Source organism: Bos taurus, chromosome 15 (assembly GCF_002263795.3).
Source record: "Bos taurus isolate L1 Dominette 01449 registration number 42190680 breed Hereford chromosome 15, ARS-UCD2.0, whole genome shotgun sequence".
NCBI lineage: Eukaryota > Metazoa > Chordata > Mammalia > Artiodactyla > Bovidae > Bos > Bos taurus.
In genome coordinates this window covers 57,811,931-57,831,227 of record NC_037342.1, presented here as the reverse complement: position 1 = coordinate 57,831,227, position 19,297 = coordinate 57,811,931, and the positions used below count along the sequence as shown (strand labels likewise).

Here is a 19,297-nt window from a genome sequence, read left to right as displayed (position 1 = left end):
CTCTTAGAAATAGTCATTAACAGCAACTCTTTGCTAATTGAGTAGTGACTGAAAACTACCTGTTGAACTCATATAAGGAAAGAAAGTGTAACAAAGAAACAGGTGTTCAAAAAAGGCTCTTAGAACTTGAATTTATATATATTGATAAAAATACAAATATGACTGAATAGGCAGTGAAGTGCTCGCCCCTGCTGCCCCATCTTTTCCACAAAGAGAAAGGATGCGCTATAGCCTGCAGTTTGTAGTTTCATGAACAAAGAATGAAGAAAGGGGTCAGTCAGCAGAAGAGACTGTGGATCTTCAGGTTTGAGTGATACAAAGCATAAAGCTTGAGACCTTTTGATTGATGTATTCATATTGCTGGTTTCAGACTCCTTTCACAGTTTCTGAGGATGTTTTGCCTTTTCACTTTATCTTTAAAATTCTAGCCTAACTCCTCCTGACACACATCCCTTTCTCTCCCTTTGCATTATTTTCTGTGCATATAATAATAACGGACTTCCCTGGTGGCTCAGATGGCAAAGAATCTGCCTGCAATACGGGAGACCCGAGTTGGGAAGATCCCCTGGAGGAGGGCATGGCAACCCATTCCAGTATCCTTGCCTGGAGAATCCCCATGGACAGAGGAGCCCGGCAGGCTACAGTCCTTGAGGTCGCAAAGAATCGGACATGACTGAGCAACTAAGCACACGTAACAATGACAGCCTTTGTGTCATCCTTTCGTGTCACTGACAAGGATGTTACATCTTTGAAACTTCCCTTGGGACTCTTCCATCCCAGCCACTCTGCTGATTTGTTTCTTTTTCCGCTAACACAGTGTACCATGGGATACTCAATGAAATCAGAACTGTGTATTTCATGGTACATTGTATTAAGCTTTCATTTCTGAGTTCATCTTTTGCTCACATGCTCAGTTGTGTCCGACTCTTTGCGACCCCATGGATTATAGCCTGCCAGGCTCCTCTGTCCTTGGGATTCTTCCACCAAAAGTACTGGAGTGGGTCACCATGTCCTCCTTCAGGGGATCTTGGCGACACAGGGATCGAACTCACATCTCCTGTGTTGCCTGCATTGGCAGGTGGATTCTTTACTAGTAACGCCACCTGAGTAAGCCCCTAAGAGTTCATACATGTGGGCGAAAACAATCAATTCCTCTCTCTCTCTCTGTGTAGTACAGTCTCTGTTTCTTTTAACCTAGTGTTTACTTTCTATATGAGAAAATAAGTCACAAATTTGTTCTTTACATTCTAAGAAATGACCTGAGGAGAAATAGAAAGTAAATTTAGTTGTGAGATGCAGAGAAGATGTTATTCTGAGGATGGAAGAATGTTAGAGGAGATGTGTGCTTGGCTTCATGAGGATCAACTTAAAATGCAAAATTGGACCTTAGTAAGCAGGATATGCTGTAAGTAAAAAGAGGATGAAAAGAAAGTCTTGATGCAGGATTATATGCTGTTCAGTTCACTTCAGTCACTCATTCATGTCCAACTCTTTGTTACCCCATGGACTGCAGCACACCAGGCTTCCCTGTCCATCACCAACTCTCAGAGCCTACCCAACTCATGGCCATTGCATCGGTGATGCCATCCAACCATCTCATCCTCTGTCATTCCCTTATCCTCCCGCCTTCAATCTTTCCCAGCATCAGGGCTTTTCCAATGAGTGGGTTCTTTGCATCAAGTGGCAAAATATTGGAGTTTCAGCTTCAGCATCAGTCCTTCCAATGAATATTCAGGACTGATTTCCTTTAGGAAGGACTGGTTGGATCTGCTTGCAGTCCAAGGGAATCTCAAGAGCCTTCTGCAACACCACAGTTCAAAAGCATTGATTCTTTGGTGCTCAGCTTTCTTTATAGTCCAATTGTCACATCCATACATGACTACTGGAAAAACCAGAGCTTTGACTAGATGGACCTTGCTGGTAAAGTAATGTCTCTGCCTTTTAACATGCTGTCTAGGTTGGTCATAGCTTTTCTTCCAAGGAGCAAGTCTTTTAATTTCATGGTTGCAGTCACCATCTACAGTGATTTTGGAGGCCTCAAAATAAAGTCTCTCACTGTTTCCATTGTTTCCCCACCTATTTGCCATGAAGTGATAAGACTGGATGCCATGATCTTCATTTTCTGAATGTTGGGTTTTAAGCCAATATTTTCACTCTCCTTTTTCACATTCATCAAGAGGCCCGTTAGTTCTTCTTTGTTTTTTGCCATAAGGGTGTTGTCATCTGCGTATCTGAGGTTATTGATATTTCTCCTGGCAATCTTGATTCCAGTTTGTGCTTCCTTCAGCCCAGCATTTCTCATGATGTACTCTGCATATAAATTAAATAAGCAGGGTGACAATATATAGCCTTGATGTACTCCTTTCTTGATTGGAACCAGTCTGCTGTTCCATGTCCAGTTCTAACTGTTGCTTCCTGACCTGCATACAGGTTTCTCAAGAGGCAGGTCAGGTGGTCTGGTATTCCCATCTCTTTCAGAATTTTCCATGGTTGGTTGTGATCCACACAGTCAAAGGCTTTGGCATAGTCAATAAAGCAAAAGTAGATGTGTTTCTGGAACTCTTGCTTTTTTGATGGTCCAGTGGATGTTGGCCATTTGATCTCTGGTTCTTCTGCCTTTTCTAAATCCAGCTTGAACATCTGGAAGCTTACGGTTGACATACTGTTGAAGCCTGGCTTGGAGAATTTTGAGCATTACTTTGCAAGTGTGTGAGATGAGTGCAATTGTGTGGTAGTTTGAACATTCTTTGGCATTACCTTTCTTTGGGACTGGGATGAAAACTGACCTTTTCCATTCCTGTGGCCACTGCTGAGTTTTCCAAATTTGCTGGCATATTGAGTGCAGCACTTTCACAGCATCATCTTTTAGGATTTGATATAGCTGAAATTCCATCATCTCCACTAGCTTTGTTCATAGTGATACTTCCTAAGGCCCACTTGCATTTTGTTCCAGGATGTCTGGCTCTAGGTGAATGATCACACCTTTGTGATTATCTGGATGATGAAGATCTTTTTTGTATAGTTCTCTGTATTCTTGCAGAGAAGGCAATGGCACCCCACTCCAGTACTCTTCCCTGGAAACTCCCATGAATGGAGGAGCCTGGTAGGCTGTGGTCCATGGGGTCGCTAAGAGTAGGACATGACTTCCCTTTCACTTTTCACCCTCACGCACTGGAGAAGGAAATGGCAACCCACTCCAGTGTTCTCGCCTGGAGAATCCCAGGGACGGAGGAGCCTGGTAGGCTGTAGTCCATGGGGTCGCACAGAGTCTGACACGACTGAAGTGACTTAGTAGTGTATTCTTGCCACCTCTTCTTAATATCTTCTGCTTCTGTTAGGTCCATACCATTTCTGCCCTTTATTGTGCCCTTCTTTGTATGAAATGTTCCCTTGGTATCTCTAATTTTCTTGAAGAGATCTCTAGTCTTTCCCATTCTATTGTTTTCCTCTATTTCTTTGCATTGATCACTGAGGAAGGCTTTCTTATCTCTCCTTGCTATTCTTTGGAACTCTGCATTCAAATGGGTATATCTTTCCTTTTCTCCTTTGCCTTTGGCTTCTCTTATCTCAGCTATTTGTAAGGCCTCCTCAGACAACTATTTTGCCTTTTTGCATTTCTTTTTCTTGGGAATCGTCTTGATCCTTGCCCCCTGTACAATGTCTCGAATCTCCATCCATTCCATAGTTCTTCAGGCACTCTGTCTATCAGATCTAATCCCTTGAATCTATTTGTCACTTCCACTGTATAATCGTAAGGGATTTGATTTAGGTCATACCTGAATGGTCTAGTGGTTTTCCCTACTTTCTTCAGTTTAAGTGTGAATTTAACAATAAGGAGTTCATGATCTGAGCCACAGTCAGCTCCCGGTCTTGTTTTTGCTGACTGTATAGAGCTTCTCCATCTTTAAAAGAATATAATCAATCTGATTTCGGTATTGACCATCTGGTGATGTCCATGTGTAGAGTCTTCTCTTGTATTGTTGGAAGAAGGTGTTTGCTATGACTAGTGCGTTCTCTTGGCAAAACTCTGTTAGCCTTTGACCTACTTCGTTTGTACTCCAAGGCCAAATTTGCCTGTTAGTCCAGGTAGCTCTTGACTTTCTACTTTTGCATTCCAGTCCCCTTTAATGAAGAGGACATCATTTTATATGCTAAGAAAGGGTGAAAACCCCAAAGATGGGGAATAACCAGCTAAATACTAGCTATGCATGCAGGACAAGCATTTAAACATAAATCAGCAACATCTTGAGTGCAAACTAGCAAATGTAAAACCTTATCAGTGATGTCCATAAAAGAGCCCAGTGAAGACTGGGGAATCATCTCCTATAATTCAAGTGTGATGCTGTAGATTCTCTTCATTAGTTAAAATATTATTTCTCATTGAGAGAGATACTATGGTCTTGCCTACCACATCACATTTTATGCAAGAAAATTTTATATCTTAAGAGCATCTTGCAAATTCATTATGATCCTGTCTTGCTTTGGTCATTAGAAACTCAGAGCTGAAATTAAAATCTATCACCAGTAAATAGATTAGATTATGAAAATGATACCTAGCTAAAATTTATTCTGCTCTTTCTGAGTCAGGCATTGTGACAGGGCTGTCTGTATATTTTCTCTATAATTCCCACTGCAATTGTTATGTGGTAGGTATTAACACTGGCTTCCTAGGTAGCTTAGGTGGAAAAGAATCCACCTGCAGTGCTTGAGACCCTGGTTCGATTCCTGGGTCAGGAATTTTCCCTGGAGAAGGGTAGACTACCCACTCCAGTATTATTTGGCTTCCCTGGTGGCTCAGGTGGTAAAGAATCCACCTGCAATGTGGGAGACCTGGGTTCAATCCCTGCATTGGGAAGATCCCCTGGAGGAGGGCATGGCAACCCACTCCAGTATTCTTGCCTGGAGAATCCCCATGGACAGAGGAGCCTGGCAGGCTACAGTTCATTGGGTCTCAAAGAGTCAGACAGCACTGAGTGACTAAGCACAGCACAGCACAAGAATTCATATCACTCCTTCTTTTTCTTTTTACTGACAATTATTCCTTTTTGTGGCTTAGCAAGCATAAGTCATTTGACCAGCAGCACACAGATAACAAGAGAAGGACTTGTGTTGATGTGGCTGGATTTGTAACCACTAGGTTGCACTGCCATAGCTTAATTGACCAATATTATTATTTTTTTAATTACCATTATTGTTTTTGTCCTGGTTTCTTTCTTTATTTTTTATTGTACTGCATGACACTTAACTTTCTCAGCAGCCTCCAAGATCTTTTTGTATTAAATAGGAAATAAGCATCTCAAAAGAGTGAAAAGATTTAACCACTAGGAAAATTAACCCGAACAATCAGGGTACTGAAACCCTTGATTAACTGAAAACTCTGTTTCATCTCCTGTTGTTAAAAACAAATTTTAAGTGAATTAATGTTAAAACTTGATACTTTCTAGGGATATCTCTGAGACCTTGATAATGACCATATTCTGGAATTTCATTACAAAAAAAATAACAAGCCAAATTATGATTCAGATGATGGCTATTTGGTTAACCTCACTCAATAGCCAAGGTTTTTTTTTTTTGCCTCTATTCACTAGCCTTGCAGAATCTGTAATCATATTGTGTCACAACAAAATGATAATTTGTAATGGTCTTTTAAATATTTAAAACGATCATGTTAAACCTAGGAATCTTGAGAGTTATTCCTTCCTTTTCCATTCTCGATGACTGACCTCTTGGATAATGTTACTTTGGACCAGGATTTATTTTTTTAAGTCTGTCTTCCTCTCAGACCTTTCATCCAATATTTCAGGGAAATATGCTGATTAAATACCCAAAAATATATCCCAAAGAGGACTCTTCTCCACACTGCTGCTGTCCCCACCAGGACCACTTATGTTCGAGGTATCCTCGGCTCTGACCTGAAGTGCCATATGAGCTCCTTAGCTGGACTTCTTATTCCTGCCCTTGTTCTCCTGCACTATGTTGAGCACAGCAGCCAGGGTAATCCACTAAAAATGTAAATAACTTTATATGAATATAGATGTCTCTCTTTTGGTCAAAATCTTTCACTAAGAGTGAAAGCCAGTATTCTTATGATGGTTAACGCAGCTTTATATGAACTGACAACCATCTGGCCTCCTTTCTTAACACTCTACCCCACAGAGTGGCTTCTTGTGGTTCCTTGACCACACCAAGCATCTTCTTAGGGTCATCCTAGGATCTTTGCTCTAGCTGTTTCTGGAAACTGCTTATCTTCTGGGCAAACTCCCTTACTCTTAAGTTTTGCTCAAATATCACCTACTCAGTAAAGCTTGTCCTTGAAACACTATTTCAGTTCAGTTCAGTTCAGTCACTCAGTCATGTCCAACTCTTTGTGACCTCATGGACCACAGCACACCAGGCTTCCCTGTCCATCACCAACTCCCTGAGTTTACCCAAACTCATGTCCACTGAGTCGGTGATGCCATCCAACTGTCTCATCCTCTGTCGTCCCTTTCTCCTCCTGCCCTCAATCTTTGCCAGCATCAGGGTCTTTTCAAATGAGTCAGCTCTTCACAGCAGGTGGCCAAAGTATTGGAGTTCAACTGAAACACTATTTAATGATACAAATTTCATCCTCCCTAAGTCTTTGGCTCTACAGACTCCCCTAACCTGCCTGACTTGTCCTTGTTTCTTAAGCACTTAAAATATCTTAACATTCATTTCAATTTCCTCATTTATTTTAAAAATTTCTAATTCTCCCCTCCCCCATTAGTAAGGAAGCTTCATGAGAACAGGAAACTGTTTTGTTTACCAATGTATCCCATGCATCAACAAGAGTGAATGGCCTCAATAAATATTTGTTGAATGAATAAATGACAATCACGTGTGTATTTAAGAAAGCTGAGTTAGTATATTGGGGAGTTGATTATTTATTAAATGAGTTTATTTCATATTATTTGGTTAATTTCTCCTAAAAGAAGAATACAAAATCAACTGTAAAATTGAAACACCTCAAAATTCATTAAGGTCAGATTAAATCAAATATGTCCTAGAAAAACAATGTAGGATAATTCTCAAATAAAAGGATATATGCATGGCCTTTGTAGATACTGTCTTATGAAATAATGCTAAACAAAAAAAGAACACAACAAGTTCTGTGTAGGGAACATGTGATTTTTTGGCATCAATCTGGGGAGATGTTATTGTTTCTTTCTCTGCCCTGTGGTTCAGTTGAGGCTGACCTTTCTTTGGAGATGAACGTGTGATCCAGGACAGCCAATCAGAATTCTCTGACTTCCTAGCCATGGTGACTCTTCCAGGATAGATTTAAACATTCTGGGCAGCGAGTCTATACCTTTGCTGTAGCTATTGGAAAATAAGTATTTTCTGTGTGCTGTCATTACCAGCTCTAAGGACAATGAAAACTTGGAGTTTCTACTGATTGTTTTTAAAAATGAAGCCGACACTTCATTTTTGGATGTGTTGGCTAAGAGGTGAAGGAAAAAATAAAAGGTCAATATCAGACGATACTTTTCAACTGCTAGACTATCCAGTTTGAGTTATAGTTTTTCACTTCTGAAAGGGTCCTGATTAATACAATCACACTGATTATAATTATGCAGAATTTATAGTTTAAAAATGAAGAATACATGAAGTCTTAGTTACTTACATTGACTAAGAACAGAGATTTCATGGAGTTTCATATATATATATATTTTTTTTTTTAGTGGTGACAGGGTTCTTTCTTTTCGCCTTCATTCGAGAACTGGGCTAAACAGTTAATATAAAGTAAAGCTGAGAAGTGTATTGGATTTTTCTGTTTAAGCTTTAGGTCAATGAAGCTTTTGCTGTCAACTGTTTTACTGAGATGAGAAACTTAGAAACAGTACTTACTCTATAATTTTGTGTTTGGATTGTACAGAGAAATCACAGTAATCCACTCCAATGTCTGTAAAGTCCACGAAGGTGGAGGACAGAATCTGGAATGCTCGAGGATTTTTTTCCTTGAGCTTTTGGCATACGTTGAATCCATCTACAATTTCTGACTCACCCCCAGTGACGGTTTGCTTTATGCAGTGCAGAAGCTGAACCTAGAAATAAAAACAGAGAACCATGTTTTAAAATGGTGTGCACCTACATTTTTGACAGCTTTAAAGAATGATTCATAAAGGTAATATACTTTTATATCTATCACTTGTGTCAACAGAGAAAGAGGTTAGGGAAAAAAGTTGCTTGAAATCAAGTTTACTGTTCAAATAGTGTTACAGTTTAAGACAAGGATGCAATCAAATAATGTTTGCAAACAAAAGGCACAGATCATAAGAGCAGTAGGGAGTGAGCACTTACTGTTGGCTTTACAGAAGAAGTGGAATTTAATTTGTGTGAAGTTGAAGAGATAAGATTTTGGATACGTAGACTAGAACAGTGAGAGCAAATCACTTGGCAGTGTTGATGGGTGTGCAAAAACACACACTTCACTGGGTCTCAAAATATCTGGCTTCAGTAGAGGATTACAACTGGAAATAGTAATCCACTTGGAAAGGTAATTTGGGATCTAATCAGGGGAAGTCTTGAATGTCAGATGAAAGATTGGACTTTCTTGTGCACAGAGAGGAATTGTTAAAGGATTTTGAATATGGAAATAGTGTAGTCAAGACTGAGTTGAAAATTATTAGTCCAGTGGTGTTAACAAGGGATACAATTTTTTAAGGGAGAAACTTATAAGAGAGTAACTACTTGAGAATCGAATCCAGTGAAGTGAAAGTCACATAGTCGTGTCCAGCTCTTTGCGACTCCATGGACTATACAGTCCGTGGAATTCTCTCCCAGGCCAGAATACTGGAGTGGGCAGCCTTTCCCTTCTTCAGGGGATCTTCCCAACTGGGTTCAAACCCAGGTCTCCTGCATTGCAGGCGGATTCTTTACCAGCTGAGCCACAAGGGAAGGCCAAGTCACAAGGGAGGTAGTTCAAGTATAATGATGAAGGAATGAGGTAGGATGAGGCTATGAGGATGAATAAGTCCCAGAAATATTGGGAATGAGAAACCAAAAGGATGGTAAGTGTTAGTTACTTTAACTAAAATTTAGAGAAAAATGCTTAATATGATTTCTTTTTGGAAAGCTAAATGTGGTGATATTTTAAACAATATTCTTTTGAATGGAGTTATTTTCCTTGGTTATGTGATTCCTTTTAGTAAGTCAGCATGGGTGGGTGATTTTGAATACCTAAATTTAGACTATGATTTTCTGCATAAAGAAACTAACACTCTTCAGCTGTGAAAACTTCCTTCTTCATGAAATAAAAATAAAAACCAATGTCTGACAATTTTTATACAAAGGAAGAGGCAAATATGATCAAATACACAGACTGGGGGATACCAGTGTAAGTGGGAAAAATATCCATTTAGCTTGGCTAACTCTGAAGATTGCTAGGGCAAGTGCTGCCCATTAGAACTTTCTGTGATGATGGAAATGTTCTTCCATGAGCCCAATGTAGTCATCCCTAGTTCTGTATGTGTATTGTGCACATGAAATGTGGTTAGTTTGAGAAACTTAAATTTAAACTTTATTTAATCTTAATTAGTTTAAATTACAACTTAATCCTGGATGACTAGTGTCTACTGTATTGGATAGTGCAGATCTAAAATAAAAATCCTTTTTTAAAATTTTAACTTTTTAAATTTAATTTTTATTTTATATTGGAGTATAGTTGATTTTACAATGTTGTGTTAATTTCAGGTGTACAACTAACTGACTCAATTACACATATACATATATACATTCTTTTTCAGATTCTTTCCCCATGTAGATTATTATAGAACATGATGAATGTTTACAGGTTTTTTTTCCCCCCAAAAGAATATTCTATCTTTTTTACTCTCCCTCTGCCAGCAAGCCACTCCCTCTGCCTGGAATGCCTGCCCCTAGTCTGTGCCTGACTGATCTCAGAACTTCAGAAACAAGTTTACTTCTTCTCTGAACAGCCCCCACTCTGCATGACCCAGCCAGCATTTGGTATCTGTGTTTGTTCAGGAAGCTCTTGCCCTGGTGCCAATTCTGCTGTTTTGGAACAGAATCTCCTCTGGTCCATCTCTTTGTAAACTGTGAGCTCCTGGAGGGCAGAAACAACATTCCCCACTCTCCTTTGACTCCTGCAGAGTGCCTCATCCGTAACAGATATACAATGAATGTGTGTTCAGACAAACCAAATGTGTCAGTCTGAAGAGGCCACATGTGACTTCTCCCAACATGTGGCTGTGAGAAATCCTGGCTCCTTCCAAAACCATGCAAAAGTTCTATTTAAAACATAATATACATGTGGTCTTAAATTATGGTGTTGGGCTAGGGGAGAAGGAGGAGACAGAGGATGAGATAGTTGGATGGCAACATTGACTCAATGGACACGAGTTTGAGCAAACTCTGGGAGATAGTGAAGGCCAGGGAAGCCTGGTGTGTTGCAGTCCCTGGGGTCTCAAAGAGTTGAATACGATGGAGTGACTGAACAACAAATGCATATTTACTCATTCCCTACAACAGTCTTTAGAATTTGATCATTTCATCTCCATTCTGTAGAGGAAGAAACTAGGACTCAGGTGTAACACTGGCCAGCTGGTAAGAACTCTGCTAATATATGGCAAAACTAGTGTTCAAACCTTGGCCTTTGTGCTTTACATCCTCAGACAGCACGTTCCTTTCCTGTGAAGGGAGAAGTCCCTTTACAGCACTGTTACTAATTTAGTATTGTGTGGTGTGTGAGTTGTGTTTTGTAAACTTAAACTTCCATTTTTAGATTGATGACACCTCATTTTCTGTGGAGAAGTTAATGGCACCCCACTCCAGTACTCCTGCCTGGAAAATCCCATGGACGGAGGACCTGGTAGGCTGCAGTCCATGGGGTCGCTGAGGGTTGGACACGACTGAGAGACTTCACTTTCACTTTTCACTTTCATGCATTGGAGAAGGAAATGGCACCCCACTCCAGTGTTCTTGCCTGGAGAATCCCAGGGACGGGGGAGCCTGGTGGGCTGCCATCTATGGGGTCGCACAGAGTCGGACACGACTAAAGTGACTTAGCAGCAGCAGCAGCAGCAGCAGCATTTTCTGCTATTATGAGAGAACTGACCTAAATGAATAATCGCTTATCCTTAAATTGATGTCTTCTTTTTGAGCTTGAAAATATGTGCATAAACTGGCCAAGTCATTGTAGAAAATCGACTCATTGCCAAGGCAATGAGGGGTGAAGCAGCATGATTAAAAATAAGATGAAATGGAAATATCAACCTCAAGCCTCTCAAACTCCAAGAAGGCAAAGCAATAACATAACTTGGTCTGTGGTAGAATCTGTGTTCTTCAAATCCTTTTTAGACTCTGCCATAATGAAGTCACAGAATATTTTAAATATAAATCTTTAAAACAAAGGTCAACTGATGTCTTTTACATATGGCAAGGGCAACTAATAATCTTCTTTTGTATATGTACATTTTAATGCAATCCTATGAAAGAAAAAAGACGATGGACCCAGACAACACTTTCATTGCACATTCAAAAGGTAAATATATGCCTGGTGTGTATAAAACCCACAAAATTTGATGTCATGTAAGTCATTCAGAACCAAAATATTTTCTTTTTAAATGTTACTTTATGGCAGCATGTGACTTCTGGCCCAGAGACAGTGAATGAAACAACATCTGTGTTTCATTAAAGATATGTCTCCTTATCCTGCCCCATGTGATTGAAATTGATCAAACTGAACTCTCAACAGGTAACTCATTATCCAGATCATTTCATCTGTACTGAAAAGAATATTGGTTTCTTCTATTTGCTATAAAAGAACTCAAACTTTGGTTCAAAAACCTTTGAATAATTCCAAAGTAGAAACTTAATAGCACAAGCAGGTACCTGAATTTCAATCATTATTTTACTAGAATCTAGACATTTCAGGAATCATTTTTTATTTAATAATCTATCAGTTTATTTAGATTTGGACCTTTCACTTGCTGATAGAGATTGGTACAACTTTGTGGCATTTTAAACTTCTTTTTAGCATATTTATTAAGTCTTTATTACATCTAAGGTACTGGGCTAAGTTTTGAAATAATATGGAAGTAAAAGATTCAATTCCTGTATTTCATGTGTTTGTAATGTATGACAATGTCTATAGTCAGCATGTTATAGAAATGGTAATTAGAAAGTCCAACTCATGATCCCTATGATGTGGTAAAAAATTTTGATGGAGGCCTTGTTTCAAGTTCAAGTTCCCTATTACCCTGTGAAAGTATTTAACCATGCTGGGCACCTTCATTTAACATAAAAAGACATGATTGCTTCTATTTACCTTGAAGGAATGCTAAGAGGCATCAAATAAAGCAATATAAGTAAAAATGCTTTGAAAGAATATAAAATACAGAAAGTGTAATATAATATACTATGAAAATGTCAAACTTTACACTTCAGGAATGTTTATGAAGTCATTTGATCACTTTTCTGTAGGCTTTCAATTTTAACCCTGAAACAAAACATAAATTCATAAAAAATCAGGTAATTTAAAATTTCAAATAGAATCTAGTTTTCTAGTCTAATTTTAAGAACTTTATTCCCTTTGACTTCTCCAACTTGTCTTTGGCAAATGAACTGAGATGATTAGTTTGACTTTTAACCCCCAGGGTTTTAGAAAATTTCTGGGCCACATTTAAAACAAATCACATTGTGTGTCTTCCCCTCAACCCCTTCCTGAAAAGGTGACTATTGAGGGTCATTTCACTGTCGCATTTAGTTCAAAGAAATCATGTGGTATTTTACAATCAACAAAGTAATTTGAAACAGGTGAAGTAAAATACTAGCCTAGCTTAGTTAATACTGATGACGACAATGGGTAACAAAGGCATGGAGAAGTGTGTCCAGTTAATATGATGAAAAACACAGATGGATTTTGATTTCCCCCATTTCACCTTCGTTAGCTAGAGAATTACCCCAAATTTCCACTTTCATTTATCTTTGAAGATACACATTTCTGTGGGGCTATTTCATTTAGTTTGCATTTAGCTCTAAAAATAGGAACAACATCTCTTTTCAAAGATAGTTTTCTGACCATTTATTTCTTGGTTTAGCAAAATGATGCTTTTGTGAAAATGCAGCTGTTTAGTAAAATGGTACTGTTGTAACAAGGTAGTACACGGGGAGGCTTCCAGAAGATCTGGAGGATTTGTGCTCCATGGTGAACATCTCCCTGCTTGATGAAGAATCGGATAGATGGGAGAGTAGATGGTTTCCCAAAACAACCAAAGTTATTCTGCTTCTTGCATTCACACCCTTTTGTGGTATGTATTTGCAGCTTCTCCCGCAAAGGGTGGCCTCTACTTCCTCAACCCTTAAGTCTGGGCTAAAACCTTTGACCAAAAAAGCATGACAACATGGCAGAGATGACATTGTGCTGATTGCTAGCCTGGGTCTCAAGAGGCCTTGTATGTTTTAGCATGCTCTCTGGAGACCCTGCTACCTGCTATGTAGCAGGCATAAGCCTGGGCCAGCCAGGGTGCGGGTGGGGGTGTTGGTGTGTGGGGAAGTGATAGATCAGATGGGGCAGGGACAAGTCATCTCAGCCACCACCTAGGTCCACCAGTCCCTTGCAGACTCAGCAGCAGCAGAACTACTTAGCTGAATATAGCCGAAACTGTAAAACCATAGTCAATGGCTGTGCTTTTAAGCTGGTAAGTTATGGAGTGGTTTTGTTTGTTCATTTGTTGTTGTTGTATTTTTTTTTTACTGCAGTAGTTAACTGATAGGAATGGTGGCCATGTGACTTTGTGGGAAAAACTCTACATTGTGTTCCCTGGTTTTATTTTCTCTTTCAGGTCTCCAGGGAATGTTAAATGTTCAAAAAGACCTCAAGATATAGTGCTGTGGTAAAATGTCTTGGCAAAGCAGTAAGTGCCAGTAGTTATTTCCAGGGAGAAATGAAGAAATGTAAAAAAAAAAAAAAAATACATGGAAATCTTCTATCCCTTGTGAATGTGAGGCTGTTCAAGATTTAGGTACAGAGATTTTGTGAGTTTGGATTGTGTTTGGAGAAAGATCTACATTAAGACAAATTAACTAGTGAAACATACAAGTTTTTAGGCTCAAAATACAGAATACTAGTCCTTGGCCTGCCTTGGGGAAAACATGTTGAGGCTCACCTTACCCCAGGTGGATGATGGAGGGCTGGATAATCAGTGTGAAAGCTTAGCTTCCCAGTTGTGTAAGCCACATTGTTTGCATCGATTTTGTCTTGCACTTGCCAGGTATGTCTGTAAAATACAAGAAACATATGTTTAAACAGTCTGTCACTTAGCCAGAGGAAATGTGTTAGAATGAACTTGAGACACGGGAGAAATGGAAACTTCATCTTATGAAATAATTACCATAATGACTATGAGCCAGGAAAAGAGTCTGACCTTTCTTTGTCCAAAGTAGCCTTCTCAGAATCAGCTTCTCATTTCACTTCTCCTCTCCAAAAAAAAGAGTACAGAGTTTATAAAGAGGTGTATATGAGATTGTGGGCTTCCCAGGTGGCTCAGTGGTAAAGAATCCTCCTGCCAAATGGAGGAGACACAGGAGACACGGGTTTGATCCTTGGGTCGGGAAGAGCCCCTGGAGGAGGAAATGACAACCCTCTCCAGTATTCTTGCCTGGAAAATTCCAAGGACAGAGGAGCCTGGCGAGCTACAGTCCATGGGGTCACAAAGAGTTGGACATGACTGACTGAGCAAGCACACACGCATATGGGATTGTAGGTTATGTTTTTAATAGCTTAATGCATTTCAAAAATGAATTATTGAGGCCAAATTTACAGAATATGAAATGGCCATTTTAAAATGAAAACTTCATTGACATTCAGTGGCATTAGAACATTTACAATGCTGGTAACAAATGCCTCTGTTTATATAGTTTCAAAACATTTCCATCACTCCAAACTAAAACCTACTACCCATTATGCAGTTTCTTTCCACTTTGTCCTCTTCTCAGTCTCTGGCAAATGCCCACCTGCTTTCTATCTCTGTGGATTTAACTACTTTTGTATATTTAATATAAATAGAATCATACATGTGACTCATGTGCCTGGCTTTTTTCACCTAACATAATATTTCTGAGATTCATCTATGTTGTAGCAGGTATCAGCACTTCATTCTTTTTTATGCTTGAATAATCATCTGTTGTATGGATATATCACAATGTGTTCATTCATTATTTGATTGACATTTGTGGTGTTTCAACTCTTTGGTTACTGTGAATAGTCCTGGTATGAATATGTGGATTTTCAAGTACATGCATTTATTTGAATAACTATTCTCAATTTGTGGAGGGGTGATATGAAGGAGTAGATTTATGGGGTTATATCATAATTCTATCTATAAGTTTTTGTTCAGTTCAGTTCAGTCGCTAAGTTGTGTTCAACTCTTTGCCACCCCACGAACCACAGCACACCAGGCCTCCCTGTCCATCATCAACTCCCGGAGTTCGCTCAAATTCATGTCCATCGAGTTGGTGATGCTACCCAGCCATCTCATACTCTGTTGAGCCCTTCTCCTCCTGCCCCCAATCCTTTCCAGTGAGTCAACTCTTCGCATCAGGTGGCCAAAGTATTGGAGTTTCAGCTTCAACATCAGTCCTTCTAATGAACACCCAGGACTGATTTCCTTTGGTATGGACTGGTTGGATCTCCTTGCAATCCAAGGGACTCTCAAGGGTTTTCTCCAACACCACAGTTCAAAAGCATCAATACTTCGGTGCCTAGCTTTCTTCACAGTCCAACTCTCACATCCATACATGACCACTGGAAAAACCATAGCCTTGACTAGATGGACCTTTGTTGGCAAAGTAATGTCTCTGCTTTTTAATAGGCTATCTAGGTTGGTCATAACTTTCCTTCCAAGGAGTAAGCGTCTTTCAATTTCATGGCTGCAATCACCATCTGCAGTGATTTTGGAGCCCCCCCAAAATAAAGTCTGACACTGTTTCCATTGTTTCCCCACCTATTTGCCATGAAGTGATGGGACCACATGCCGTGATCTTAGTTTTCTGAATATTGAGCTTTAAGCCAACTTTTTCACTCTCCTCTTTCACTTTCATCAAGAGGCTTTTTAGTTCCTCTTCACTTTCTGCCATAAGGGTAGTGTCATCTGCATATCTGAGGTTATTGATATTTTTTCCTGGCAATCTTGATTCTAGCTTGTGCTTCTTCCAGCCCAGTGTTTCCCATGATGTACTCTGCATATAAGTTAAATAAGCAGGGTGACAATATACAGCCTTGACGTACTCCTTTTCCTATTTGGAACCAGTGTGTTATTCCATGTCCAGTTCTAACTGTTGCTTCCTGACCTGCATACAGATTTCTCAAGAGGCGGGTCAGGTGGTCTGGTATTCCCATCTCTTGAAGAATTTTCCACAGTTTATTGTGATCCACACAGTCAAAGGCTTTGGCATAGTCAATAAAGCAGAAATAGATGTTTTCCTGGAACTCTCTTGCTTTTTCCATGATCCAGCAGATGTTGGCAATTTGATCTCTGGTTCCTCTGCCTTTTCTAAAACCAGCTTGAACATCTGGAAGTTCATGGTTTATGTATTGCTGAAGCCTGGCTTGCAGAATTTTTTTTTTTTGGCTTGGAGAATTTTAAGCATTACTTTATTGGCATGTAAGATGAGTGCAATTGTGCGGTAGTTTGAGCATTCTTTGGCATTGCCTTTCTTTGGGATTGGAATGAAAACTGACCTTTTCCAGTCCTGTGGCCACTGCTGAATTTTCCAAATTTGCTGGCATATTGAGTGCAGCACTTTCACAGCATCATCTTTCAGGATTTGAAATAGCCCAACTGTAATTCCATCACCTCCTCTAGCTTTGTTCGTAGTGATGCTTTCTAAGGCCCACTTGACTTCACATTCCAGGATGTCTGGCTCTAGGTGAGTGATCACACCATCATGATTATCTGGGTCGTGAAGATCCTTTTTTGTACAGTTCTACCACCAAATTGTTTTCCACAGCAGCTCAACCATTTTACATTATCACCAGCAATGTGTGACGGTTCCAGTGTCTCCACATCCTCACTCTACTTGTTTTCTTTCTTTTTTTTAAACTAAGTTATTATAACTATCTTAGGATGTGAAGTGGTAGCTCATGGTTTTGCTTTGTAATATCCTAATGATGTTGAGCAACTTTTCCTTGGAAGATGGAAACAATGGGTAATTGGAAGGAAGCTGTGTCTCAAAATAAACCAAAGTTGGTCACCATATACACATGCCATTTTATTGTTGTTACAATGTCCACCTATTATACTATGTTCATGAGTGAGTGACTGAAAGTTGATTAATCTTGTCTGACTCTTTGAGACCCCATGGACTATACTGTCCATGGAATTCTCCAGGCCAGAATACTGGAGTGGGTAACTATTCCCTTTTCCAGGGGATATTCCCAACCCAGGGACTGAACCCTGGTCTCCTGCATTGCAGGTGGGTTCTCTACCAGCCAAGCCACCAGGGAAGCCCTTATGTTTATAGTCATGAAATCATTTTCAATAACTATATATTGAGCAAATGTATTTGATTCCATGTATTGTTTTAGCATTAGAAATATAGCTGGGAACAAAAAGGACAAACAAGTAATTACCAAATCTAATATCAGGTAGAGATAAGTGCTACAAAGAAAATAAAGCAAGTTAAGGAGACAGAGAATGGGGCCAGAAGAACATCATGGTAGAAATGATGCTTTGGGAAGTACTCTAGAAAGAGCTGAAATTTTTCATAGAGGCCTGAATTAAATAAAGGAAGGAGAATGTGAATTTCTGAGAGAGGTATTTGAGGCAAGGAAATGTGAAATGAAAAGGTTGGGCTTCTTCCCCATTCTCTGAGATTGAGGATGAAATTAGCTATTTTGGTCTTTTTTTTTTTTTTTTTTCTCATTTAAATTTAGGGTGGAAAGCCTGGTGTATCTTTCATTAATGATTAAAGAGTCATCTACATGTGGCCATGAACTGGAAAGAAACCTAGTGAAAGGAAAAGAGGGTATATACAGCATGCTGCTGCTCATTTCAAGTATGAGTCAGGCAATCCATTATATCATCATGACTATAGCCAAGAAATACATGTTCTCTATGAAGTTCATGTCATTCCACGGCCCATATATAATACAGATTCAGACTATTGTCAACATCAGCACTCCAAGAATAACCAACATGTAGTAAGGGATTTAAGGATACAAAAAAAGTAATTGTATCGAGTTTTAGAAGACATAAGATCCTCTAAGAAGATGATGCTGTTGACACTGTCAGGAGGAAATGACTTTATTTAGATTTTCTCCCCTAGAGTGATGATGGTTTTGCATTGATCCATCTACATTCTCTTTCCTGATTGCTCCTATGATCAAGGGTAGAGGAACCAAGTTTTTCTGTGGCCAGAGCTGGCTGAGATTCAAGGTGTGAACTTCAGCCAGGGAACAGAGCTTTTCTTTGACACTAACTGGCTTCCACAGAGATGAGGCTTGTGACTTGGCCTCTTCAGAGCACTTCTCCAGCCCTCTGAGCTAACTGGCAGGGGATAATAAACATTTTTTAGCCCTTAAGTGTCTTAGGCACGGTATGGGATGTATAGCCTAAAAGTCTACACTCACACATAATGATAAATCCCAGGAAAGGAGTTTGCCAGTTCCAAGAATAAAACATTCTCTTAATAGTTATACCATAAGTCTGGAAAAATCTTAGAAATGTCATTTGATCTACCTTTCGACCTCCTTATAGAAATGAATCACGCCAGGAAGGCTGCTGCTGATTGTCTATGACTCCAAGTTTTCACTTATCCTTTTCAAATCCAAATCTCCAATAAAACACAGCAGAAATAAATGCAAACATGATGCACTGGCCAATGTAAAAAGCATTTTTTAAAAGCCCACTTGTGGGCCTTAGTGAGATTAGGGTGTATTTACAAATGCACCTCTCATTAGTGATATATTCTTCGGATCTAAGTAAGGCAACAACTAAAGCAGATTATCAGGAGTTATGATGCAACAGAAGTGGAGCACCAGATTGTTCTAAAGCTGGGGAAGCAGGCTCAGTGTAGCATCTGTATCCAGTGGTATAGACCTGCTTGGCATTGCCCTGGGGCAGGTAATTGTCACTGAATGAATAATACTGATTTTGCCAAAGTGAAAGTGAAGTTGCTCAATCGTGTCCGACTCTTTGCGACCCCATGGATTGTAGCCTACCAAGCTCCTCTGTCCATGGGATTTTCCAGGCCAATAGTATTGGAGTGGATTGCCATTTCCTTCTCCAGGGCATCTTCCTGACCCAGGGATCGA

The 19,297-nt window shown here is 39.6% G+C and overlaps 1 protein-coding gene across 5 annotated transcripts in view; it reads right to left on the bottom strand.

The window, feature by feature from the left end:
- The window catches only part of BBOX1 (gamma-butyrobetaine hydroxylase 1), a 79,913-nt gene that overhangs the window by 7,795 nt on the left and 52,821 nt on the right, over positions 1 to 19,297 (bottom strand). For all 5 annotated transcript variants that reach the window (XM_005216272.5, NM_001101881.2, XM_059874616.1 and 2 more), the window contains 2 exon segments: positions 14,156 to 14,261; positions 7,870 to 8,066 (listed from right to left, as the gene is read on the bottom strand). In XM_005216272.5, the coding sequence (XP_005216329.1) occupies positions 7,870 to 8,066; positions 14,156 to 14,261 (303 nt within the window).